This window comes from Mytilus edulis, chromosome 10 (genome assembly GCF_963676685.1).
Source record: "Mytilus edulis chromosome 10, xbMytEdul2.2, whole genome shotgun sequence".
In the NCBI taxonomy this organism is placed as follows: Eukaryota; Metazoa; Mollusca; class Bivalvia; order Mytilida; family Mytilidae; genus Mytilus; species Mytilus edulis.
Genome location: NC_092353.1, coordinates 40,994,469 through 41,021,498, shown reverse-complemented (window position 1 = coordinate 41,021,498; position 27,030 = coordinate 40,994,469). Strand labels below are relative to the sequence as shown.

Sequence of the window (27,030 nt, the reverse complement as noted above, 5' to 3'; positions counted from 1 at the left end):
TAAAAGATTCATTACGGTCACGGGTTTTTGTTTAGGTTCATTGTATTATTTGTATGGTTTCTCCTAATAACTTTCTTATTCGTTTCATTGATTAACACAATGTGCCATATCAGTTGGAAGTTCATTTAATACAGAAAGCACATTAATATTTCAGAAGTTCTGTGACATCATTGAGATCATTTTCCAGAAGGCATGCAATTTCACAGACATTGAATATAGATTAAATTATTAAATAAGTATATGACATTGATCTTTTCTGTGACCAAATGACTGTATAAAACTATCTGTCTTCATATAAAAGAGAAGTGTTTCGATGTGTTCCATAGTCATTAATACATTTTGAAAAAAATAGTGAATCGCAAAACTCTAAACTGAGTTAGACCGAGTAAATAAAAATGATATTTTACCAGTTTAAACATTTATATATATAAATAAGAGTATGATGCAAATTATATGAACCATTCTACTTACATTTCGGATGGCTATAGTTCAAAGATTGTCCAATGATCTGTTTAAAGAAAAATAATTGAAAGTTACAACTTTTAATTGTTCGGGATCGGCAAATAATACATTTGTGTGGAATAATACGGATGATTGTTACTAAAATTGAAACATTTCTATTGAAGTCGTCATTTTACTATGCAGATAGTTATCAAAGGTACCAGGGTTATAATTTAGTACGCCAGACGCGCGTTTCGTCTACATAAGACTCATCAGTGACGCTCAAAACAAAAAAAATTATAAACCCAAACAAGTACAAGTTGAAGAGCATTGAGCCATTATCGTCTAAAGAGAACGTAAATAACGCATGTACTTTAAGAAATACTCATAATACCTGTGTTATGACATTATGTGATAATTTTAGATACAGGCATAATTAGTAAAGAAGCAGAGGGAACCACTGACTATACAACAATACAACACCTTGAATAAAGAAAACAACTTTATAATTCACAGAAAATTGATATTGAAAATTGAGGATCCAAAATTCCAAAAAGTTGTGCCAAATACGGCTAAGGTAATCTATGCCTGGGATAAGAAAATCCTTAGTTTTTCAAAAAGTTCAAAGTTTTGTATACAGGAAATTTATAAAAATGACCACATTATTGATATTGATGTCAGCACCGAAGTGTTGACTACTGGGCTGGTGACACCCTCGGGGACGAAACGTCCACCAGCAGTGGCATCGACCCAGTGGTGTAAATAGTTATCAAAGGTACCAGGGTTATAATTTAGTACGCCAGACGCGCGTTTCGTCTACATAAGACTCATCAGTGACGCTCAAATTAAAAAAAATTATAAACCCAAACAAGTACAAAGTTGAAGAGCATTGAGGATCCAAAATTCCAAAAAGTTGTGCCAAATACGACTAAGGTAATCTATGCCTGGGATAAGAAAATCCTTAGTTTTTCAAAAAGTTCAAAGTTTTGTATACAGGAAATTTATAAAAATGACCACATTATTGATATTGATGTCAGCACCGAAGTGTTGACTACTGGGTTGGTGATACCCTCGGGGACGAAACGTCCACCAGCAGTGGCATCGACCCAGTGGTGTAAATAGTTATCAAAGGTACCAGGGTACGCCAGACGCGCGTTTTGTCTACATAAGACTCATCAGTAACGCTCAAATAAAAAAATAATAATTTATAAACCCAAACAAGTACAAAGTTGAAGAGCATTGAGGATCCAAAATTTCAAAAAGTTGTGCCAAACACGGCTAAGGTAATCTATGCCTGGGATAAGAAAATCCTAAGTTTTTCAAAAAGTTCAAAGTTTTGAATGTGTGTTTAATATTTTGAAAGCGAATCTAGAAGATTCTAGAGAAAAGTTTAAAAAAAGTACGATGAAGAATGGCGTGTAGTATTATAAGCTATAGAAAAGATAAAAATATTTTATTAACCAACTAGGTGCATTATTGCCAAAAGTGACTGTTTATTAAAAATAACATATTTTCTGTAATGGCCCTGTTTTTCTGTAATGGCCCTGTTTTTTTCTGTAATGGCCCTGTTTTTTTCTGTAATGGCCCTGTTTTTCTGTAATGGCCCTGTTTTTTCTGTAATGGCCCTGTTTTTCTGTAATGGCCCTGTATTAATGCCCAGTTTGTCTGTATTAAGCCCTGTCAGGGTTTTTAAAAAAGTTAATAAAACTAAATTGTAAAGAATATAATACCTTTTTGTATTTTATTTAAGTTAGTAACCAGCAACCAACATTAAAGAACCATATAAAGGGATCACTGTTCATCCTGTTTTTAACACATATCTCTTTCAACTTAATATCTTGGATATTTGGTTTATTGGTCTATAAAGCTTTATAATTGTGAAGTACGTATACAAATTATTTTGTTCAAACTAAACTGTCATTAAAAGAGTAGGACAGTACATCAAGTTAGCAGCAACACATACGCTTTTGTTCAGTTGGTTAATAAATGTATTAAGAAATGAGTGTTTTTATAATGGCCCTGTTATATGTCCTTGGTCAGTAATAATGGCCTCGGATGTCTGTAATAGCCCTCGGCGTTGCCTCGGGCCATTACAGACTTCCTCGACCATTATTACAGACCTTGAACATATAACAGGGCGTTTATAAAAACACCTATTCATTAATACTATAATAATAACTAAACATAACATTACACAGAAACCCAAATATTGAACAGCACAAACACGTGTTAGACGCACTTTCCCTTTACAAGCCGTGGATCCTGTTCCATAAGTGGAACCCGTCATCCTGCTCATGTACGAAAAAAATATTTCAGATCATTGTTTGATGTGTTTGAGCTTTTGATTTTGTCATTTGATTACGGGTTTTCCTTTTTGAAAATTTATCGGAGTTTAGTAATTTGATGTTTTACTTTTTGGTACGGCGTCATACCATAGCAGATTGGTTATTGGCTCTTGTCTAAAACTAACACATATCAAAATTCAAAATATATCATTACATTATGCAAGATGAAAAATATAAGTATATCTAATGCATTTTAAAAAAAGATTTTCATATGCTAATCCCCAAATTGAGAATGAGAAAATTTACTCTCGGAGGATACAGAAATCAATTGATTTAGATGTATTTAAAATGAATCCAATTTCTATTTTCCTAAGTCTCTGGGTGTTAAGAATATGATTTATAAAGCCATTATCGTCTAAAGAGAACGTAAATAACGCATGCACTTTAAGAAATACTCATAATACCTGTGTTATGACATTATGTGATAATTTTAAATACAGGCATAATTAGTAAAGAACCAGAGGGAACCACTGACTATACAACAATACAACACCTTGAATAAAGAAAACAACTTTATAATTCACAGAAAATTGATATTGAAAATTTTCCATATGTCCACGAATTTTATCAACGCTTAAATTTCCATTTCCGTGAATGAGTTTAAATGACTAAAGCAAACAATCTTTGATTATTATTCTAGCTTGTTTTCTGTTTTTTAGTTCTAAAATTTTTGTTGTTTAGTAAGAAATTTTTATAGACTATTTTATCAACGCTTAAATTTCCATTTCCGTAAATGAGTTTAAATGACTAAAGCAAACAATCTTTGATTATTATTCTAGCTTGTTTTCTGTTTTTTAGTTCTAAAATTTTTGTTGTTTAGTAAGAAATTTTTATAGACTACTGTGAACAGAAATAGTTTTAGAATATTGTTGTTGTGTAAGAAATAAAAATGCAAGGATCAAATTAACAATGAAGAAGAGCTAAAACATTCATGCGAATATTTGTTTTTGGAAGAGTTTACGGTATCTCTATCGGAACTATGAGCTCCGATTTAATCGAGTTGTCTAATATGCCTGTTTCATCAATATCCTACGTTAAACGTGGACGATTAGCTCTGCAATAAACGATCGAACAATAAGCAATGCTTCTGTGTCTATTCTATTGTAGAAATAATCAACGAGTCATTTTCACATTTGGCATAGTTGCTGGCACTGTTAGATTTTCAATCAGATTTCTATTAGAGAAGAGGCAGACTTCGTTTCACAGATCAATAGATGAGTATAATGATTTGTAATATATATAGTTGGGATATAGATTCTGGAATCTTAAATTACTTATCTGGTCATTCTCAAACCTGATGAAAAATTACTTTCTACATTTATGTCAGGACGTCGGAACCAAAACACGTAATTTTTCTCTTCTGGACATTCTCACAAATGAAGTAATTCCGATTCTTATTTAAATCATCTTAACAATGTGCAAACTAGTAAACGGCATCTTTTGTCTAATGTGGCAAAAAACGGTGTAATTTCACTTAAGTGATTTAAATCATTGTTATTTCAACAAAACATGAATGACGTTAACTAATCTGAAAGATCATTGTACTTTCAGGTTCTAAGAAGTCAGAACGAATTCATTATCAAAAGTACAACTCACAAGGAGCAAGACTAATTTACATGTGAATAGAAAGACGAATTCAAACATGAGGGGGGATAGGAGGGGTCCTGATCCCGAAATCCCGGACTTAAAAAAACGAAATCCCGAGGTCCCAAATTTAAATAAAGTAAATCCCGACGTCCCGAAATCCGAAAAAAAGGATTCCCGGATCCCGAAAGGGTCAATCCCGAAATCCCGAGCTTAAAAAACACCCGATCCCGGAGTCCCGATAAAGGTCCTAGCCCCCCTCAAACATGTAAATTAGAACGGTGGCCTTCCGGATTGAATTAGTTTACAATAGTAATCATGGACCCTGTATAGCTTGCAGTTCTGTGTGAGACAAGATTCTGTGGTGAAGACAGTACTTTGACCTATAATTGTTTACTTTATTAACATTGTAATTGAATTTGAATTGAAATTGGATGGGGAGTTGTCTCATTGGCACTCATTCCACAACTTCTTGTTATAAAGAATGAATTTCCGTGCACAGATAAGTTGGGATGCATTTTGTCCTTTAATTTAGAATATTTAATTAATACAGGTAACACAAATGACACACAATGATGACCTGCCTGTCCCAAGTCAGGAGCCTGTAATTCAGTGGTTATCGTTTGTTTATGTGTTACGTATTTGTTTTTCGTTCATTTTTTTACATAAATAAGGCCGCTAGTTTTCTCGTTTGAATTGTTTTACATTGTCTTATCGGGGCCTTTTATAGCTGACTATGCGGTATGGGCTTTGCTCATTGTTGAAGGCCGTATGATGACCTATAGTTGTTAATTTCTGTGTCAGTTTGGTCTTTTGTGGATAGCTGTCTCATTGGCAATCATACTACATCTTCTTTTTTATATATTTGTTGAAAATAAATCGTTTAAAACTCATGAACTTTGAGAGCATATTCATTTGTAAATATACGACAGTCATCACAATAAATGTAAATATTAACAATGAGTAAAAAAATACGACCAGAAACAACAAAAGCAACAGAGCGACATTTTCCGTAATGGCCTACTCGCCTTATATGTGGGATGGCTAATGTTCGATCGTATAAGCTTAAACATTTGTTAAAAGCAGAGGCTAGTTTGGTCGGAGTTCAAAAATGTGTTTGAGAAGGGTTGTTTGTATTCCCTTTGAACGTTTCCTAGCAGTATTACATGTTAAAAATCAGAACAAATTAATCCAAAAACAAATATTGTAGGATTTGAGTAATCATACAATAGTTATCAAAGGCACCGGGACTATAATTTAATACGCCAGACGCGCGTTTCGTCTACATAAGACTCATCAGTGACGCTCAGATTAAAGTAGTATAAAGCCAAAATAGTAATAAGTTGAAGAGCATTGAGCTCCCACAATTGAAAATTGAAATACAAAACAAAAAAAAGATACGTTTAAACTGTAAAATGTTAAATGCACATGCATACATACAATCAAATTTGTTATTGATTTCAACTTACGACTTTAATAATATAGATAAGGTTTGATAGGTTTGAATATTGACCATTCTTTAAAATGGACATTCGATACATGCACTTTAGAGTCTTTACTTTTATGAACCCCTTAAAATACGTAAGACAACCTAGACATAAGTCAATAAATATAAACATAAGCGAAGAAAATCTAATATTGTCACTGGGGTCATTTCCCAGGGGGTTTATACCAATCAAGTGGTAACTCTTTTATCATGAAAAAGTAGTATAACTTGAGTACGGACTATTATCTGGGGATACAAACTTATTATTGCAAATACTTAATCATTTATCACCCAAAACAAAGTTATAGAAAGAGATTATGCGTTTTGGATAAGTTGTCAGCAAAGTTTTTAGGTTACAATGCTGATATTTTGTTAAAGGAAGGATTGGGCAAAGGAAAAAATTAAACAACACTTTATGAATACCAATTGCGTTCTAAGCGCTTTTCTGGATTAATCGTCATGCGAAATACTCAAAGCTGAAAGTCAGCGTGTAAAAGAACATAAAAAGTTGAAGAGCTTTATGACTAAAAATGGACATAAAAATCATAGCCAAATTCATCTAAGGTCAATTGTGCTTGAGGGAATTGAAAACTTAGTTTCTTGATTATTTCTGAATTCATAAAAGAACAATTTTTAAAAGTAAGTTGTAGAGACCCCCAGCCAAGTTATAGGCTACTACCACGACAGATACAAGGATCTGTATTACGATTGCTAATTCAAGCAAATGTTTTTGCTATCGTGTACAGCATGTTCTTGTAGTCTCCAATACAACGAAGTTGACATAGTGTACAGAAGATTATGCATGTGTTATCATACTTAATACGTGTACCAATAGCTGGTAAAAAGTAAAATCTCAAAAATAATGAACTCCGAGGAAATTCAATCGGAAAGTCCCTAATCAAATGGCAAATTCAAAAGCTTAAACACATCAAACGAGTAGATAACAACTGTCATATTCCTGCTTTTGTACAGGCATTTTCGTATTTAGAAAATGGTGGATTGAACCTGGTTTTATAGCTAGCTAAACCTCTCACTTGTATGAAAGTCGGAGTGTGTGAGACATAATCAGGCAACATTATATATGAGTATTGTTTCTCATTATAGAATTGCTTTTTGTGTTGTTTGTAGATGACAATTTGAAATGCTAACTTACTATAAAAACATTAAACTTCGCTAGCTAAATCGGGAGATTTTTTTTCCAGACTGCGTAGAAAATGAAGAGAAATTGGCTTTTTTTTCTACCTTCAAATGGTAAAAATAAACTAATGTGTATAATTTACGAAAATATAATAAATCTCCAGCCTAGAAGGAAGCGAATTTCCATTCCTCACACAGAGTGTTAAGTGAATTAAACAATCAAGTAGATGGCAAAGACAAAACTATAATTAATCATTGTATAAATGGTACGGAGGAAGCCATAGTCAACGGAAAACACTTTGAAATTCAAAAACCTATATTTCAAAGGATGAATGGCATTGGAAAGAGTTTAAGACGTCTTAATCTTAAAGTATAACATTATCAAATGCATTAGTAACACAGAAACAAATTCCGGATCAACTGGAGTATCCTATACGCAACAAATAGTATCGAAGTGTATTTTTATTTGAGTAAATCGGAAATACAAAACAAATTGCGTACCTTAATGTTTATATGCGCTTTCAAAGTATATATTTTTGTTAAGTATCAATGAAGTTGATTTGATGGACATCTAACGATACATTTACAGTACTCAGGGATATCTATAACTTAAATGTTACATGTTTTACAGTCTTAAAGAGCATTGCTGTTGTTCTATGTACTTTTAGACTTCAATTTGCTTTAATGGCAAAAATATCAATAGACTTAACTTACTATACAAAAAAACAATGTTTTCTTTGTTTGGTGTCTTTTGTTTCATTTCTGTATTTGCTTTGATTTCTTTCATGTTTTTGTCCTGTTTCGCTTGATTTTGTTTGTTTTAGAGGATATATTATTGTTGGGTATAAATAATATGATGCTATGCTTTCATTCATTTCCTGAGCCTTTACCTACTTTAATCCTTTTTTAATTAATGAAAGGATTCCTTCTTTTATATTTAAATTTCCTTACTTGAAACAAGAAAGTAAAAAAAGATTTCTGCAGTTCTTTCTCTTAACATTGTTCTTCCTTCAATTTGACGCATTTTTGAAACATTCTATAAAAAATTTCCCATAATGCACTTTTTATTAAATTGGACAAAGCTGCACTTGAGCTTCCAGACGACATTTGATGTAATCGCAAAATGCGCTTTGTCACTGTCGTATCCCTCACATGGCCAATTTAATCCATAATAAAATCTATATTTGTCCAGTAAAGACAATAAACATATATGACCGCTTGACCAATCAGTATAATTGTATATATTTTAGTTTGCTGCTGCAGTCTCGGTCTGTAATGGTGATTATATGTCATAACAATTTCATGTTAAGTTGACACTAACAAAGACTATCTTTTATATTGGTGTCCATTATTGCCTTATTTTACTCATGCAAATTTGTAAGTGCGTATGTACTTCCGTGCACTTTTACGTGTAATCGTCTGTCTGTGATGTATGTTTTCACATTTTTGTGATTTTTTGGGATGGATCCCAATTTCTGTGCTATTTACCAATTATATCTGTTTGAGATGCTCACCCAAATGTGTCAATATAACGGAACGATAAAAAAAAATGTCATACAAGAGGTGGTTAAGCTAGCTATAGCACCACGTTTAATCAACGTCAAGAACATGATAATAGTTTTTGCTCCGTTGGTTGGTTGTCAGTTTGTATGCACTTCTCTTTTTACAATTTAGTTCGGTATTTGGCCGTTTGAAAATTGTTATGCTCTGCCAAGCTTTTATTGAAGACATTAATCATGTGTGTCTTTCTTTCATTAGTGAAGTACGGTTCTTGCTATTGTTTTAGCTGTATTCTTACCCATAGGACTTTTGGACATAATGATAAGTGTCCAATATTACTATTTTACTGACTTTTTGCCATTGATAAGTAATACATAGTCGACGGGTTCCGAGATAAAATCTTATGTTGTTAATCACCATTGGCTAGCAGACGACATATTATACTGTTAATCACTACTGGCTAGCAGACGACATGTGGTGTGGTTTTTGCTTATAACCGTTTTTATACAGTCACATAATAGGAAATAAGAATCGTTTATAAACATAATGTACTTTTAAAAAAAAATAAAAGATGGGTTTGGGTTGCAGAATAAAAAAGGACTATTACTGCAGAAAAATGGACTAAAAAATTTAAGGAAAAACAGAGAAAATTGACATGAAAAAAATTAAGACTAGTTGAAATGTAAAATAAATACAAAATTAAAAAATACAGGTATGTAGGACCATTATCAGACCTTTCTATGTGTACTTCCGCCAAAATGAAGCAGAACTTATATTTTAGAAAAACAGTACAAATGTATTAAGAAGAATATGACCTTTTAAATCGCTGGTAACTTTATCATTCCCTTAAGGTAGATAGGGTGTCTTCCTCCATTTTGAAATACTAGAAAACAAGGTCTAGATCTTTGAAGAAATGTGCAAACTTTTATAGTAGTAGGTAATTCATGTGGAAGAATTTTCATTATAATATAGAAAATGCCATGTTTGATCATATTTATAATTGTATTTTACAAAAATAAGAATTCTTTTGTTTGATTCATTTTTTCCCAACTTTGTCAAATAAGGGGAGGCAACTCAAATGCAAGGGTAGATAATTCAGATAGTGTTACTTTTACAATAGAATATGTTAGGAATTAACCCATTTTTACATGTAGCAAGAAAACGAGTCCGGTGACCCCATTTTTTCTTTTTCTTATCTGAAAGCATAATATTGGAGCTATCTTCACATATTTTATCTCACAATTCTATGGTGTGGTTTGCATTTTATGGCGGAAAAATGGGTTTTCCATGCATAATCTATACAAAATCTTGTCAATTTTGCACAACCTGTAGTGTGAAAATAAGTCCGGTGACCCATTCTTTTTATTAATGTTTTTAAACAAGCAGGATATGAACTACATTTTGGCAAATTATTAAAAGATTATAATTTAGACACCCCATCTACCTTAACAGATTTGTCAATTGTGATTCATGGCTTGATCAGATGTAACTATCAGTGATTTTTCACTTGCCATGTGCAACATCCCGTGTGTCACCAGTATATCAGGAGGTGTTTACCTGACTGTTTGAACACTTACGCTTCTCCATTAGGAAATTTCTAAGTACTTTTTATTCTGGACTAACATTTTTCTGTATTTAATTGTTTTTTAATGTTGTATTTTTATTCTTTGAATTGGGTTTTTTTTCACCTTTTTGTTCTTCTTCTTAAATGATTTGTTTTTGAGTTTTAATTGCAGTTGTGTTAATACTAGGTCTGTTTTGAGTTTTCGCTTGACCCATCGTCATTTACCAAAAAATTATATAGTTATTAAAGCGAAAGTGAGGTGCAGATTCCATTCTCTGTTGCAGATTCCATTCTCTGTGAAAGAGCGAAAACTAGGAGCATGTTCCATATTCCTTAAAAAAGCGATAACGAGGTGCTGATTCCATTTTATGTGATGCTTTTTTGATTATTAACGGCGGTTTTATACGCCGACTTATTCTGGACCTAAGAGTGAACAATGATAACCTAATTCACGGATATTGACTAACGGTGAAGTAACGTGATTTTTCTAATGTGCAATAAAATCATTTAGAAAAACACGATAAATCTTTTATCCTTTTAACCTCTGATTTACAATCAAATAATAATGGAAATGATAAAAAAATACCATTAGTATTGGAAATAAATTATCTAAATAAAACATCTGGTAATGTTAATTATTGAATTTAGAAAATTATCTATAAAATAGATAATTAGATTATACATTATAGAGGACAAATGTACGTACTGACATACTACCAATACTAGTACATACTATTTCACTTTTTTTCTACGTTTAACATAAGCCAATCAGTTGACAAGAGCTAAAAGCTTGAATGGTGTACAATGAAGGCCCGTTTAGTATAGATAGAAGCTTTTATTTTTCTTTGCTCTATTGTCCTTTACAGTTTTGTTTACTATCCTTTGCTTAAACTAAATCTTCAAAATTATATATTGGTAACCCGGACAATATGTGAAAAATAGAACTGAAGACTTTTTAAAACAATACTTCAGCTTCTTACCAGATAACATGTATCGACACACAAACTTATCTTGATTGAGGTCAGCAATCCACGTCTTTCAAGCAGAGCATGTACGTTAAGAAACAACAATTTGAAGCAGCAGTCAAAATACACTCGCACAGAAACTATGTTTATGACATTTTTGTTTGTTCTATCTACTTTTTTAGTTCGACCTTATGTTGTTTGTTAAAATAAAGACTTCAAAATGAAATCTTGATATCAAGACATGTGGGAATTGAAACTGAACCACTTTTTAAACAACAATTCAACTTTAAACCAGATTACGAATACATAAGTTTTCGGTCACCAGTTAAAGGCTTTCAGTAAACAGTCAGAAGAAACTGTCTATGGCTTTTTGTTTGATCTATCTTCTTTTCAGTTTGACTTTATATCTAGTATTTAAAGCAAGTTCTCGATATAAATCTTAATATCAAGACATGTGGAAGTTGAAACTTAACCACTGAAGTACTTAGGTACTGACATGATTTATAACAATCCGTTCTACAAATTTTATATTCACTACGTTACACTTACCTGATAGGTTTACATAATTGGATATTCTCTCCGGTATTTGGTCTTATCTCGCTCAAGCGCTTAGCTGGTCTTTTAAAAATCATCTACATCTATATCAGTTAAGCGCTTAGAACCTCAGTCTTCTTTCCGGCGAAAATCCAGCCGGTCGTGTTTTCGCTCTGAGAAAATACATTGAAATAATTTGTTTATGAGTTAAGAAGTATTAAATAAGTAATATTATGGCAGAAGTCGCTATGAACGGTTCAAATAGCGAGGACGACGTTTTGCAGGAACGTCCCAGTTTGTCAACTGACGCGAACGAAACGACAAAGATGGCGGCTCGTACTCGTTCTTCGTTATCCTCTAAGAAGAGCAAAAGCAGGTCTACTAAGAAAAAGGACGACCAGCTAGACGCCTTAGAACAGAAATGGGAAAGCAAGTTTGCCCGATTTGATTCAAGGTTAGATAAGATATGTAATTTTATGGAAACTAGTCTAAACCCTGGCACTTCGGGTGAGCAGGTACAAAATGTTTCTACTTGTAATCAACAGGATAGCGGCTCTTCGGGAGCGCGCAGACCTTTACAAGAAACACAAACTCCTGATGTAAATTTGCCTACAGATAATGAGGCAGAGGAAAATTTACATGGAGATGTTATGTCTCTGACACCAGGCCGTTCAGAGAGACTTAACATTGGGTTATTCTCAGATGAAGAAGATGGGACTTCAATGAGAAGTGACAATGAAAACCATAATACTGTAGCTAGGTTCAGTAAATATTTAAAGTGTCAAGAAACTGAGGAAACAGACTCTGGTATTGACAATCTTAATCAGTTATTTGGTGACGACGCCAAAACTAAATCAGTTTCTAAGTCAGTTGGCCTTGTTTTAGACAAAAGTCAGATTGATATTCTTTCTGGATCATGGCATTGTGAAAAACCAGAAAAGATAACTGCATACAATGAACAATATAAATTGTGTTTCCCAGTTCATGAAAGTTCTGAAAAACATTTAGATATACCTAGTCTAGATAGCTTTACATCAGACCTACTAGTTAAAAAACATGGTCAAAAAGCTTTTACAGTTTCTAATAAGAAAAAGACTTTATATACACCTTTTCTAAAATCAGTAGAAAAATTGGCTTATCAAGGACAAGCTGCTGCTAAAATGGGTATTGTTTCATCGTCTTACATGCAACAGGCATTAGGTACATTATTAGAAACATTATTAGACAAAGAGGTGAATATGGATAGGGCAGTACAACAAGTACGTGATATCTTTGCTATGTCAACAAAAAGTGTTGATCAGGTTGCAAGAGCAGGTGCATTTCATCACCTTATTAGAAGAAAACTAGTAATGGAAGATACTGGGTTAAATGACATAAAGGAACTTAAAAATTCTTTAATTTCTTTACCACTTTCAAGCAGTGGAGTGTTCGGTGACAAGTTTGAACAAACCTTGAAAGATAGGATAGAAAAAGACAAACAACTTAAGGAATTGCTTCCTGAGTTACATATTGGAAATAAACCTACATCTTTTCTAGGTAAAAGAAAAAACACTGCTTCTAATGATTGGCAAGCAAAACGTGTAAAACAAAATGTTAATCAGAACAGTTTTAAATCAACTCCAAGTACTCAGCGTTCTTTTCAGAGAACTAGCACTGTTTCAAGACCTGACAAGAGTGAAAATAAGTTCGAGAAAGCAGGAACTAATTTTCGTCCCTCATGGGGCAACCAGGGAAAAAACCAACAAAGAAAATGACTATTTAAAGGTAAGCAATATCATGGCTTGTCATCCGGAGATACCTGTTGGGGGACGTCTAATTTATTTTCTGAAAAAATGGGAACAAATAACAGACGATCAATGGGTGCTTTCTGTAATAAAAGAGGGTTACAAACTGGAATTCTTAGAGATTCCAAAGAACACAGGAATAAAATACACCTGTGTATCTGCAAAGGATCTAGATATTTTAGATACAGAAGTAAGAGAGTTAGTACAAAAAGAAGCTGTAGAATATGTACCTCTGAACGAAATAGAAAACGGTTTTTACAGCACATTTTTTCTTGTCCCCAAGAAAACAGGGGACATGAGACCAGTAATAAATTTAAAACCCCTCAACAAGTATCTCCGAAAACAGCATTTCAAAATGGATTCCCTTTCTACGGTTCTCAATCTGGTGAAACAAGGAGATTGGGGAATCAGTCTGGACTTAAAGGACGCATATTTACATGTCCCAATTTACAAAACACACAAGAAATATCTGAGGTTTTGTCTAAAAAACGGGAGAGCTCTTCAGTTCAAGGCTCTACCTTTCGGTCCAACCTCAGCCCCAAGAGTTTTTACAAAAATTGTGGCAGTAGTAGCTGCCCATTTAAGGTCAAGGGGCATAAGACTGGTTGTCTATCTAGACGACTGGTTCCTTCTGAATCAAGAAAAAAGTCAATTAATATTAGATCGAGAATTAGTACTCAATCTCCTTGTCGAACTAGGATTCATAATAAACTTTAAAAAGTCCACTTTGGATCCATCACAACAGATAACATACTTAGGGGCAAGGTTTCTCTTGAATCTGGGGATCGTTTTGCCAACAGAGGAAAGAACGTCAAAATTAATAGCTTCATCCCAGGCAATGATCCTTCAAAATCAAGTAATAGCCAGAGATTTTCTTCACCTTCTAGGGATAATGTCATCCTGCTTAGAAATAATTCCCAATGCAAGATTACACATGAGACCTGTTCAAATACATCTGTTAAAATTTTGGAAACCAGTTTCTCAGGATCTGGAGTTCAAAGTCCCAATTACTGCACATCTAAGAAGCCATCTAAAATGGTGGTTAGATCAAACCAACATAAAAAAGGGGAGATCATTGAAACATTGGGAAACCCATGCCACTATGACAACGGATGCCTCAACATCAGTGGGTTGGGGAGGTCACATGGGGACTCAGATAGCACAAGGAACCTGGAACCTATCAGAGAAAAAACTCCATATCAACTGCTTAGAAATGGAAGCAGTGATAAGAACGATAAAACACTTCTTATCCCAATTGAGGGGGAAAAATGTATTAATACGTTGCGACAACTCAACAGTGGTACAATACATCAATCGTCAAGGGGGGACCAAATCAATGATTCTATGTCTAAAAACTTGGGAATTATGGAATTTGGCAATCGATCATCAGATTCAATTGAAAGCAGCCCACATTGCGGGCAAAGCAAACATTCTAGCGGATTTATTGTCGAGAAACAAAATAAGACACACAGAATGGACACTAGAAAAATCTGTAGTACAAAAAATATTCCTAAAGCTAGGGTCACCAAAAATAGATCTGTTTGCATCAATCCACAACAAACAAACTCAGATTTTTTGCACGTGGTTTCCTCACAATCAAGCTTATGCTCTAGACGCACTGTCAATTCCATGGCAGAATCTGTTCGGGTATGCATATCCCCCAATATGCCTAATACCAAAAATTCTACAACACATGTCCCAGTACAGGTGTCAAATTCTTCTAATAGCACCACATTGGCCAAGAAGACCTTGGTACCCAGACCTGTTGAAATTACTAGTAGATTACCCTTTAAAAATTCCAATCGGAAACAATCTTTTACACCAGCCGGAATCACGGATTTATCATCCAAATCCAGAAATATTCAATCTAACTGTATGGCCTCTATCAACAGACTCTTTAAAAAGAGAGGCTTTTCTAAGGACACTAGACAATTATTGTCTGCCTCATGGAGGGCAGGAACGCAAAAAGATTATTCTGGCAAATTCAAAAAATTCTGTAGCTGGTGTAATGAAAGGGAAATTGATCCCTATACTGCCTCTTTGACAGAGGTAGCAGATTTTTTGACAGGTCTGTTTACTAAGGGACTTCAATATAGAACAATAGCTGGATATAGGTCCATGTTATCTACAGTCTTACCGCCTATAGAAAAAATTCCTGTAGGCCAACATCCATACATAATAAGACTTTTAAAAGGTGTATTCAATTCAAGACCACCTAAAATTAAACTTTTACCGGAATGGGATCTTTTGAAAGTTTTAGACATGTTACAAAAAAGTCCATTTGAACCAATGAAAAACAGTGTTTTAAAATATGTTACTTGGAAAACTATTTTCTTATTTGCTATTACTACTTTCAGACGCTGTAGTGATCTTCAAGCATTGAGAATAGGAGATGGTAATATTAGTGTACATAGTACTGGTGTGTTTTTCATTAGAGAAGGCCTTTCAAAGCAGGATCGTCCTGGACATAATGGTTCAAAAATATTTGTTCCAAGTTTTAAGGACAACAAATTATTGAATCCGAAAAGGTCATTGTTTTATTATTTGAAAATGACGGATAACTTCCGTAATTGTGACAGAAGTAACAGTAAACTGTTTTTAAGTGTAAATAGTCCGCACAACCCGGTCTCTAGTCAGACAATTTCGAATTGGATTGTCCAAACCATCCAAATGGCATATAATGACAAAAACAAGTCTGTCAAGGCGCATAGTACAAGAGCTATTGGTCCTTCATGGGCCCTATTTAATGGTTCATCTATGAAATCCATCATGGAAGCAGCAGACTGAAGTAGAGAGTCTACTTTCACGAAATTCTATTTGAGAAATCTAGAACCAAGCGTTTTATCTTAATCGTTGAATAAGAAAAAAGAAAGAAAAAATATATAAAAATAAACTTTAAAAAAATATTGTACATTCATGTATATAATATATAGATATTGAAATCCTCATTTCCGACGAGATGCGATGGAACTTTAGATGATGAATATAGACTACAAAGTGTTTGAATGATAGAAAAACAGAATATTCATTATAGTATTAGTGTAAATAATAGATGAATTTTAAATGGAGAAGAGGAGGAGTGATTTTATTGTTTTAAAAATGTACAGTGTATATATATAAATTGAACAAGAAATTACTACCAACCACAGAACAAAGTACTGCTTTGAACTCTGGATGTATCCAATTATGTAAACCTATCAGGTAAGTGTAACGTAGTGAATATAAAATTATATAATTTGGTTCACAAATTTGAATTTTGTGAACGGAGTTACACTTACCTGATATACTACCCACCTCCTCCCCTCAGTAGATTTTGGTGAATTCAGCTGGATTTTCGCCGGAGAAAACTGAGGTTCTAAGCGCTTAACTGATATAGATGTAGATGATTTTTAAAAGACCAGCTAAGCGCTTGAGCGAGATAAGACCAAATACCGGAGAGAATATCCAATTATGTAAACCTATCAGGTAAGTGTAACTCCGTTCACAAAATTCAAATTTGTGAACCAAATTATATAATTTTCCATCAATACATTTTGAAATTATAAAGAAACTAAGGTTTTAACTCTCTCATGCAATGCTGACTTTAGATGGATTTGGCTATTTTATTAGGTTATTTTTGGTCATATAGTTCTTGTAAATGCTTGGCTTTCATATATTTGGCTTTGAGCGTTCCTAAGAAAATTAAATCCATAAAAGCGTTTCGGACACATAAGATCTACATAACGTGTTGTTTTCATTTGTTTAACACTAATTCAGCTTTAAACCAGATTTTCGACACAACAACATTAATCTTGGTTTTCGGCCACCCGTCAAAAGCTTTTAGGCAGTGACATGCACGTTTAAAAATGGATTCAAATTAGACAGACACTCCTTCTGAAACAGTGTTTATAGCTTTTTTTCTTCGCTCTATTTTTCTTTATTGTTCGACTTTCGTTTATATCTTATATTTAAAACATGCCTTTATAATAAATGTTGATAAACCGGACGCTCTGTCAAAATCGAAACTGACAAACTTTTAAAAACATTGCTTCAGCTTTCACCTTCGGTAACCAGTCAAAAGTTTCAAAAGCTTTCAGATAGTATGTACATTTAAAAATGAATAAAGTAAGACAGACTCTCTTGTTGAAACGGTGTATAAAGCTTTTTCCACTATTTACCTTCATGGTTTGACTTTATATTTAAATCCCACGCAAGTATTCAAAATAAACCTTGATATTTTAGAAAAAATGTGAAAATTGAAACTGAACACCTTTCAAAATACTGATTCACCTTACAACCAGATTATCGACACAAAAATTAATCTTAGTTTTCGGTTTAGGAAGCATAAAGGCAACAGTAGTATACTGCTGTTCGAAAGCCATAAATCGATTGAGAGAAAACAAAACAGGGAAACAACAAAAACACTAAAGTGCATCAAAAAACTAAACGAAAACGCAAAACACACAAAAACTAACTTTAAGATCACAAGAACCATTTTACCGACTTGGAACAGGACGTTTTAAGAAAAAATGGTGGGTTGAACCTGGTTTTGTGGATAGCAAAACCTCCAGCTTTTATGACAATGTTGAATATAACACTAAAATGACAACATCACATGACAGGACTAAAAAATAAATAAAAAATAACAGAACATTCTTCAAAAAAGAGAAATACATAAATAAACAATACAATCACCAGCCCAGTAGTCAGCACTTCGGTGTTGACATGAATATCAATTATGTGGTCATTTTTATAAATTTCCTGTTACAAAACTTTGAATTTTTCGAAAAACTAAGGATTTTCTAATCCCAGGAATAGATTACCTTAGCCGTATTTGGCAAAACTTCTTGGAATTTTGGGTCCTCATTAATGCTCTTCAACTTTCTATTTGTTTGGCTTTACAACTATATTGATATGAGCGTCACTGATGAGTCTTATGTAGACGAAACCGCGTCTGTCGTATTAAATTATAATCCTGTTTTCTTTGATAACTATATATAACATTATGACATGCTACATGTAATAGTTATAAAAAAGGTACCAGGCTTATAATGTTAACTAATGAAGTAAAGTTAAACAGACACTCCTACTGAAACTGCGTTTGTAGTTTTATTTTTCGCTGTAGTTTGACTTTCGTTCATATCTTATACTCAAAGCATGCCTTTATTATAATCGTAATAAACCGGGCGCTATGTGAAAATTTAATCAGAAACTGCGCAACTTTAAAAACACAAATTCAGCTTTAAACCAGATTATCGACACAAACATTAATCTACGTTTTCGATCACCAGTCAAAGGCTTTCAAAAAGCATGTACCTTTTTAAAAATAAATGGAATCAAATCAGACAGATATTTCTACAAGAATCTGTGTTTATAGCAGTTATGCTATATTTTTCTTTACAGTTTGACTATTTATCTAACATTTAAAGCATGACTTCATAATGAACCTTGATATACTATAGACAATATGTGAAAATTGAAACCTGAACAACTTTTAAAACATTGATGATCATCAACACACACATCTTGGTTTGTTTTCGTCACCAGTTAAAAGCTTTCAGGCAGTATGTGCGTTTAACAAATAAAAAAACCAGACAGATAGTTTTTTTTTTTGTTCGCTCTATTTTTCTATATAATTTGACTTTGGTATATATCTTATATTTAACGTATGTCTTCAAAATAGATCTTGAAAAAACCGGACGCCTGTGTAAATTTAAACTGAACAAATTTAAAACACTGATTCTGCTTATAACCAGATTATCGACACAATCATTTATCATTGTTTTTTGGTCACCAATCAAAGACTTTCAGGAAATAGTCAGACAGATAATCCTGCAGACACTGTGTTTTGTTTGATCTATCTTATTTTGAGTTTGACTTTAAATATTTTATCTAAATCAAGTTTTCAATATAAATCTTGATACCAAGACATGTGGAAATTGAAATTGAATTAAGTACTTCGGTACTGACATGAATTATAAAAATACTTTCTATCAACTGTCCGTTGAAAATTTTCGAAATTATAACGAAACTAAGGTTTCAATTCCCTCGGACAAATTGGCCCTAGATGAATTTGGCTATTTTATTAGGTAATTTTTGGTCATATAGTTGTTCGATTGTTTCGGTTCTTATAAATCCTTGGCGTTCATGCGTTTGGCATTGAGCGTTCCTGGTGAAGCTAAATCCAGAAAAACGCTTCAGACACATGAAATCTATTAAACGTGTTGTTTTCTTTTTTTAAACACTAAATCAGCATCTAACCAGATTTTCGACACATACATTATTATTGGTTTTCGGTCACTAGTCCAAGGCGTTCAGGCAGCATGTACTTTAAACTATGGAATCAAGTTAGACAGAATCTCCTACTGAAACTGTGTGTATACCTCTTTTTATGCCCAACTTACGATAGTAGTGGGGCATTATGTTATCTGGTCTGTGCGTTCGTGCGTACGTCCGTCCGTCCGTTCATCCGTCCGTCCGTTCGTTCGTTCGTCTGTCCAGTTTCAGGAACAAATTAATAAACACTAATTCAGCTTCAACCCTGATTATCGACACAAACATTAATCTTAATTTTCGGTCACCAGTCAGATTTTCAGGCAGCATGTAAGTTAAAAATGGAGTCATGTCAGACAGACTCTTCTACTGAAACTGTCTTTATATCGTTTTTTGTACGCTCTATTTTTCTCTATAGTTAGACTTTATAGTTTATGTCTTATAGCTAAAGCATGCCTTTATAATAAATCTTAATTAACCGGACGCTCTGTGAAAATTGAAACTGAACAATTTTTAAAACACTTATTCAGCTTTAAACCAGATAATCGACACAAACATTTATCTTGGTCCCCAGTCAAATGCCTTCAGAGAGCATGTACGTTTATAAAATGGTATCTAGCCAGACACACACTCCTAAGGAAATTGTGTTTATAGCTTTTCTTTTTTGGTTCCATTTTCCTTTACAGTTTGACTTTAAATATTGTATATAAAGCAAATGTTCAATATAAAGCATGATAAACCGTACAGGTGTGAAAATTGCAACTGAACAACTTTCAAAACACTGATTCAGCTGCATACCGTGTTATCGACCCACTGAACAAAACTCTTAAGCTTTCGGTCACCAGGCAAAGGCTTCCATGCAGCATGTACGTTAAAAATGAAGTCATGTCAGACTGACTCTCCTACTGAAACTGTTTTATAGCGTTTTGTGTACGTTCTACTTTTCTCTATAGTTAGACTTCAGTTTATATCTTATATTTAAAGCATGTCTTTATAATAAATCTTGATAAACCGGACGCTCTGTAAAACTTGTTACTGAACAACTTTTAAAATACCGATTCAGCTTCAAACCAGATTATCGACACAAACATTTATCTTTTTTTTATCGGTCACCAGTCAAAGACTTTCAGGCAGCATGTAAGTTAAATATCAAAACCAGACCAATTAAATATACTCCCAAGACATAACAATTAGACATCTTGCCCTTTACAATCATTGCCAGTGTGAAATGTAAGCCTATACATCACTGCTAAAGCAATAAATCTATAAATATTTTATCAGGCCAAGGTTAATAATGATGAGCCATGGGAGATTTTAAAACCGCCATTTTTCATTTTAATTCTCTTGGGGTAATTTTTCCAGACGATGAACAAAGTCTCTTATCTAAAACATTTCTATAACAAATCACTTTTAAACTACGTTCAACTTTGTTTCTTCTAGAACTCATTTCCTGCATACAGGCTCCTTTTTTGTAATAAGGGAAAAAGCGCACTATGAAAGTAATCCATGTTTCCTCTAAAAGAAGGGCTTATCAAACGCGTCTTTGTTGTGGTTTCATTGTGTTTGGGAAAAAGATACAGGGTTCAGCCGGAAGCTGCATATCGCCTTCGATTGCTGCTGTCAGTGTAAATGTGAAATGTTGACTGCCAAAGATTACATAGAGACCAAATGACATAGAAGTCCGTTTATAAATACAATATAGAAATATAAAATAAGAAAAATCTTTTTTTATTTCTCAATCACAAACAATTTGAAACTCTGTTGAAGTTTCAGAACATACAATGAGTATTTTCCAAAGTTTGCTTCTTGTGTTATCTCACAGACTTGACAAAATGGAAAAACAAACTTCTGGTTTACCACTTCAAATGTCCAGGGTAAAAGATGATAAAAAATTTCTATTCCTTCGTATTTTGTTGAGGAAATTATATTTGATTAAATCAAGACTTGTCATTTTTAAAATAAAATTCTTCTGAAAGCCATATTTTAAGGAGAATCAAGTATGTTTTACATTTAATAGACCAATAAAAAATAATGATTTTTACATATTAGTTTTTCTGTAACTAACATATTACAGTCAATAATTATGAACAAATTATCCAGCACCTTGAAACCAATTACCTCTTTACACGAATAAAATACACCTTACTGAAAAATCTGTTCACTAATTATCTAAATATATAAACAGCACTTCTTGGAGGCCAATTCATCTAACGTGTTTCCAATATGTGTTGTTGAAGCTAATGGTCTTGTTTTCGTTCCATGGTATTGTTATAGATATGTTTTAGGTGTACTTGATTAAGTCCTCAATAGAACAAACAAACAAAGCTGGAATGCCAGAACTACTAAAACAAATGAAAAAAACTTCTTAAATAGCATGAGATAAATACGTTTTATAGCCGACTATACAGTAACTTCATTTGAACTCTAGTGAAAAGTTGTCTCATTGGCAATAATATTAAATACAACTAGTATCGAATATTTGTTTCTAAAGATAATGGTCTTGTTTTCATTCCATGTTATTGTTATAGATACATTTTGGGTGTACTTGATTAAGTCTCTAATAGAATAATCAAACAAAGCTGGAATACCAAAACTATTGCAACAAGAATGAGTCCATAGTACACGGATGCCCCACTCGTTTTTAATGTGTAGTGGCCCGTGAAATTTGGGTAAAAAATCTAATTTGTCATTTAAATTAGAAAGATCATATCATATGGAACATGTATACTAAGTCTAAAATTAGTTGGACTTTAGTATCATCAAAAACTACCTTGACAAAAAACTTTCAAAGTAAAATCACAAAAATACTGAACTCAGAGGAAAATCAAATCGGACAGTCCATACATAATCACATGGAAAAATCAAATGACATAACACATCCAAAACGAATGGACAAGAACTGTCATATTCCTGACTTGGTACAGGCATTTTCAAATGTAGAATTGTCATTGGCTAGCTGCCAGAAAACAATATTGCTGCTCTACTATTGTAGGTGGGGAATAACAAATGAAAAACATTACTTCTCCAATAGCATCAGAGAAAAACATTTTATAGTCGACTATAGTGTACTGTTGAAGGACGTATGGTTGCTTATACCTGCTTACATTCACTTCATTTGAACTGTGGTCGACAGTTGTCTAAGCTCTCATTGAAAATCAAACAATATCTCCTTATTTTCAAATCAGTCAGAAAAAAATTAGCTTTTTTATGTCTAAATTAATGTGTGCAAAATCTCGTCTATAATTTGTCAGATAATAATGTGTCATTAATTAACCAGCATGTATTTTGCACATTTGCCAGAAATTAACCAGACTAAATGAATGCTACATGTACTTTTTGCAAAATATGCAAATGTAACAAACAAAAATTGATGTTCCAGATTCTTGGGCATTCAAACATACATAACTCTTCTTGTTAAAGGTTACCTCCTTGAGAAGAAGGATTAAAATGAATAACCCATAGCAATGTGATGAATTATTAAGTGTTATTTCTGTAAAATAATTACTAACATCAGCCTACAGATTATAATCATATTTTTGTATAATTAGAAATATTGCATCAACATTAATTTCTTAAGATTTAAATTATGGGTAACCTTCCTGTTTACCATGTATGTTTTGTAACTGGATGTAAGAATATTTGGTATATTGAGGGGGAATGGGGTCATAAATGACATCTAGAACTGATTATAATTATAGAAATACAAAAACGTTAATATGCAGGATGAGTTTTAAATTTATTATTTCTATCATTTTTTAAAAGGCAATAAAAATCTTTTTATAAGGCCTCAAGTATTTCATTTAAAAAAAAATTAAAAAACGCCAGTCAAGGTCGTTAAAAACTTCCATCATCATTTTCAAAGTATGTGGTCTAGATAAGCAAGGTGGAGGGGTTAGTACACACAAATAAAACAAAAAGATTATCTTAGCTTGTATTGCTCACCTGGTGAACATTATTTGTAGACTTGCATATCCACATACTATAGAAATTCTAACATGTTTAACATAGTGCCCAGAGTTTGCTAAACAGCCAAAACTACAAAAACCAACATAACAAGGGCAATAACTCAAAAGCAGGTGTTCAAATGTTCAGAGAATACACATCTCATTTACGAAGTTTATTTTTTGTCCAGCTTTTATAATTTTCAATAGGTTATTTTTTGAATTTTTGAATTTTAACCTAGTATCTCCTACATATTTTCAAACAATGGCAAGGAAATGCAAAACAAGTTTAATATAAACATATCAGAGGCAAACCCTCAAAAGCAGGTGGAGAGAATTGTCCACAATTTTCAGGGAAGATAAAACATGGTGTGTTGATAATTTCGGTCCTGTCAGATATTTTGCAATTTATTTGAGTTCAAGAAATATAAACTAAAACTGTACATAGACCTTATGTTCTCTTCTTAGACATGGCAGCAATTTTGGTTGATCAACCTGGACAAAAATCACAAGCTTTAAAATTGAAATCCTACAGAAGAAGTGGTAAAATTTTTATTTCAATCCTTTGAGCAGTTTTTAGAGGAAAAAAAACAATGGAACTAAAATGATGACAAAATCTCACATGGCCCCACACCATTTTGAGCCTAGAACATGTCTCTCTCTTTGTTGTTTTTCTTGTTTTAACATCTGGTTTTCTTTTAAATGCTGGTATGGTATATAAGCAGGGGCTTCAGAAAGGACATACACACTAGCAATTGCATTTATTTAACGTTTACTAGTGTAGCTTGATAACCAGAGAGTAGAACATTATCAGTCTTGCTGTCAACAATTCACTTTGTTACATAACATAAACATTTCAGGTGATACATTCACGTGTCCCAGCTATTAGGTAATGGTTTCTTATAAAATTCACACTTAAAAAGTTTGCTTTTACAATGCAATTTACTCTAAAGTATCAAATAAATATTCTTCTGTTGTCCTTTGTGGGCACACTAATTTTGAATAAAGTATGCACCATTCACCTCTATTCTCAAGTTGTTTCCTTGACACATTCCCCATTTCTATTCTCAATTTTATTTACTGTTTTCTTTTTTAATATCAATTTTTGGTCCTTTGTTAATTCTACCACATAACTTTAATTTTTTAAATAATGACAACAATACACTCTATATTAATTACAATTTAATAATTAATTCAACAACTGCTGTTCATGTCAAGTTTCTTTCACACATTATAGACCTTGTATACTTTGAAAAAATTATTGCACATTTTAACAAATGTCTCTTCTAAAAGCATATATCTATAAAATATTCATATAACATTTAAACAAATGATTCGTTCAACAATAGCAGCTTAAAAGGGCTGATATTTAACATGATTTATGTTTTTTCTTAATAAAAAACCCCATTAAATTCAATTTAAAAACAGTTACGCACATCACACTTGAACTAAGTACTATCAAACTCACTAACTATTCTCAATAAGCTCATTACAATATCATAGTAATTAATATTCATATTCATAATTTATTTTTGATCTTATCTAATAAATTCTAAGGCAACTGAAATAAATTATAGTTCTTCAATATCTTGTCAATTTACATTTTACATATTAAAATTGTTATGAAAGGGGGCATGATAAAATGAGACAGATCGATTATTATAAATAAAAGTGAAATGAAAAATAAACAGGTCAAAAAGAATTCTTTTATTATTTTTTTTACTTTAGTAAATAATTTTAAATTACACTTTACAAATTTCTTGCTTTCTTTCATCAGGAACACTCAATCCCACACATTAGAAAGCAAGGGATGTATACATTCATAAAAACCAAGTTTTCATAGTAAATGGATGCTCCACTCACACTATCATTTTCTGTGTTCAGTGGACCCTGATATTGGGTCAAATCTCTTAACTTTGAATTAAAATTAGAAGGATCATATCATAGATAAACATATGTATTAAGTTTTAAATTGATTGGAATTTAACTTCATCAAAATTTGCCATGACCAAAAACTTTAACCAGAAGCGTTAAAGAAAGACGAACAGACGTGCAGACAGAAAAAAACATAATACTCCAAGGTGAGGATAAAAAAAAATGTAAGGAGCAGTATGAACAAAGGGGACCAAATTCTTCTAAGGTCTACTTTGCCTGAGGAAGTTGGAACCATAAATACTAAATAATTTCTCTATTTATAAATGGTTCTTTCTTTCCATTGATTCTGTCTAAAACAACTAACTTTCATAGTATACGTGTATAATATTCCAGATTATCAAGGGCAGTTGGGGAAACTTGCTAATAATGTCAGCATTAAAACATTTTTTATACCATTCTAAGACCTCTTTATAAAAAAAGTGTTGGGAATTGGGAAATACAAAAGTATTGTAATGGCTGCTCACCTGAGAAATTAAGATGAGGGTTATTAAGTAACATTAAAAATAAATTCAGTTAAATAAATAAAAATGTTTTTATAATTTAAAAAAAAAATATGCTGAACATGGTTTTGAAAATGTAATAAAAGGATATAGTGGCAGTAAGAATATTTCTTGTATTAAACATGCATGAATATGTCTAATTCATAACTCACAAATGCTAATTTATGACTGAAGTTACAAAACAAGAATTTAAAAATGGTATAACATCATTATTTACTGTCTGACAAAAACAAAATAACAACATAATTTTATACATGTAGTTCTATGCAATCAAAATGTGTATAAATCATAATCAACATAATAAAATCTGGTAATAGCTTTTTGAAAGCTTGTCAATAAATTATTCATTCATAATCAAAATGAGTTTTTAATTCCATGATAATGTAATAACAGCCAGAAATACATGTGATATGCATTTCAAAGCTGGGTTTGTTTATGTTCTAAATGAAATTAATTTTTAAGTGATAAGAAATGTACAAGCTTTGTAATCTTTCGAAGATTATTATTCATAATGAGTTCATAATGCAACATGCATTTCACCAACACAGTTGGCAGTGAAAGGAAATTACAGAGCTCTCATATGTTCCTTTGGGAGTTGATAATTTAGTAAGATCTTCACAACAAATGTTTCCATCTTTGAAGAAAAGAAAGTTTCACTGTAAATCAGGTTTCATCCTCAATGGACTATAAATGTCATCTTCTGAAGAAAAGAAAAGTGTTTTCAGAATTTTTTTTATTACAACCTTACAAATAAATGTATGTTTTAATTCAGAATTTTTTATCATTTGAGTTTCTTAAATAAGAACAGACAGAAAAATTGTTGTTTCATAATTAAAATCAATATTCCACCAGAGTACATATCTTAAATACAGCCATTGTTTTATATTTGCCATTTTGGGGCCTTTTATAGCTTACAATGCAGTATAGGTTTTGCTCATTGATAAAGGCTGTATAGTTTTTTGGTCTCTTGTGATGAGTTGCCTCATTGACAATCATACACATATTCTTATTTTATAAGAGGAAAAATTCTAGACCAAAATATAGGGGACTCATAGTAAGAGA

At 32.5% G+C, this 27,030-nt stretch overlaps 3 protein-coding genes across 12 annotated transcripts in view; 2 read left to right on the top strand and 1 right to left on the bottom strand.

Annotated features, from left to right (window-relative positions):
- Positions 1-11,543: 11,543 nt before the first annotated feature.
- On the top strand, positions 11,544-16,543 carry LOC139491173 (uncharacterized). Its single transcript, XM_071278608.1, has 2 exons — positions 11,544-13,320; positions 15,698-16,543. The coding sequence occupies exon 1, from the start codon at positions 11,790-11,792 to the stop codon at positions 13,308-13,310; it is 1,521 nt and encodes a 506-aa protein (XP_071134709.1). The 5' UTR covers positions 11,544-11,789; the 3' UTR covers positions 13,311-13,320; positions 15,698-16,543.
- LOC139492771 (uncharacterized) lies at positions 13,333-16,127 on the top strand. Its single transcript, XM_071280922.1, has 2 exons — positions 13,333-14,610; positions 15,048-16,127. Exons 1-2 carry the CDS (start codon positions 13,333-13,335, stop codon positions 16,125-16,127), a joined length of 2,358 nt encoding a protein of 785 aa, XP_071137023.1.
- Positions 16,544-24,698: 8,155 nt separating the features above from the next.
- The window catches only part of LOC139491171 (mitogen-activated protein kinase kinase kinase 7-like), a 69,360-nt gene continuing 67,028 nt past the window's right edge, over positions 24,699-27,030 (bottom strand). For 5 of the 10 annotated variants that reach the window (XM_071278603.1, XM_071278594.1, XM_071278599.1 and 2 more), the window contains one exon: positions 24,699-26,668. In XM_071278603.1, the coding sequence (XP_071134704.1) occupies positions 26,662-26,668 (7 nt within the window). In that variant the 3' untranslated portion in view covers positions 24,699-26,661. The remainder of the gene's footprint in view (positions 26,669-27,030) is intronic. The other 5 variants (XM_071278595.1, XM_071278600.1, XM_071278607.1 and 2 more) reach the window with 1 other exon arrangement.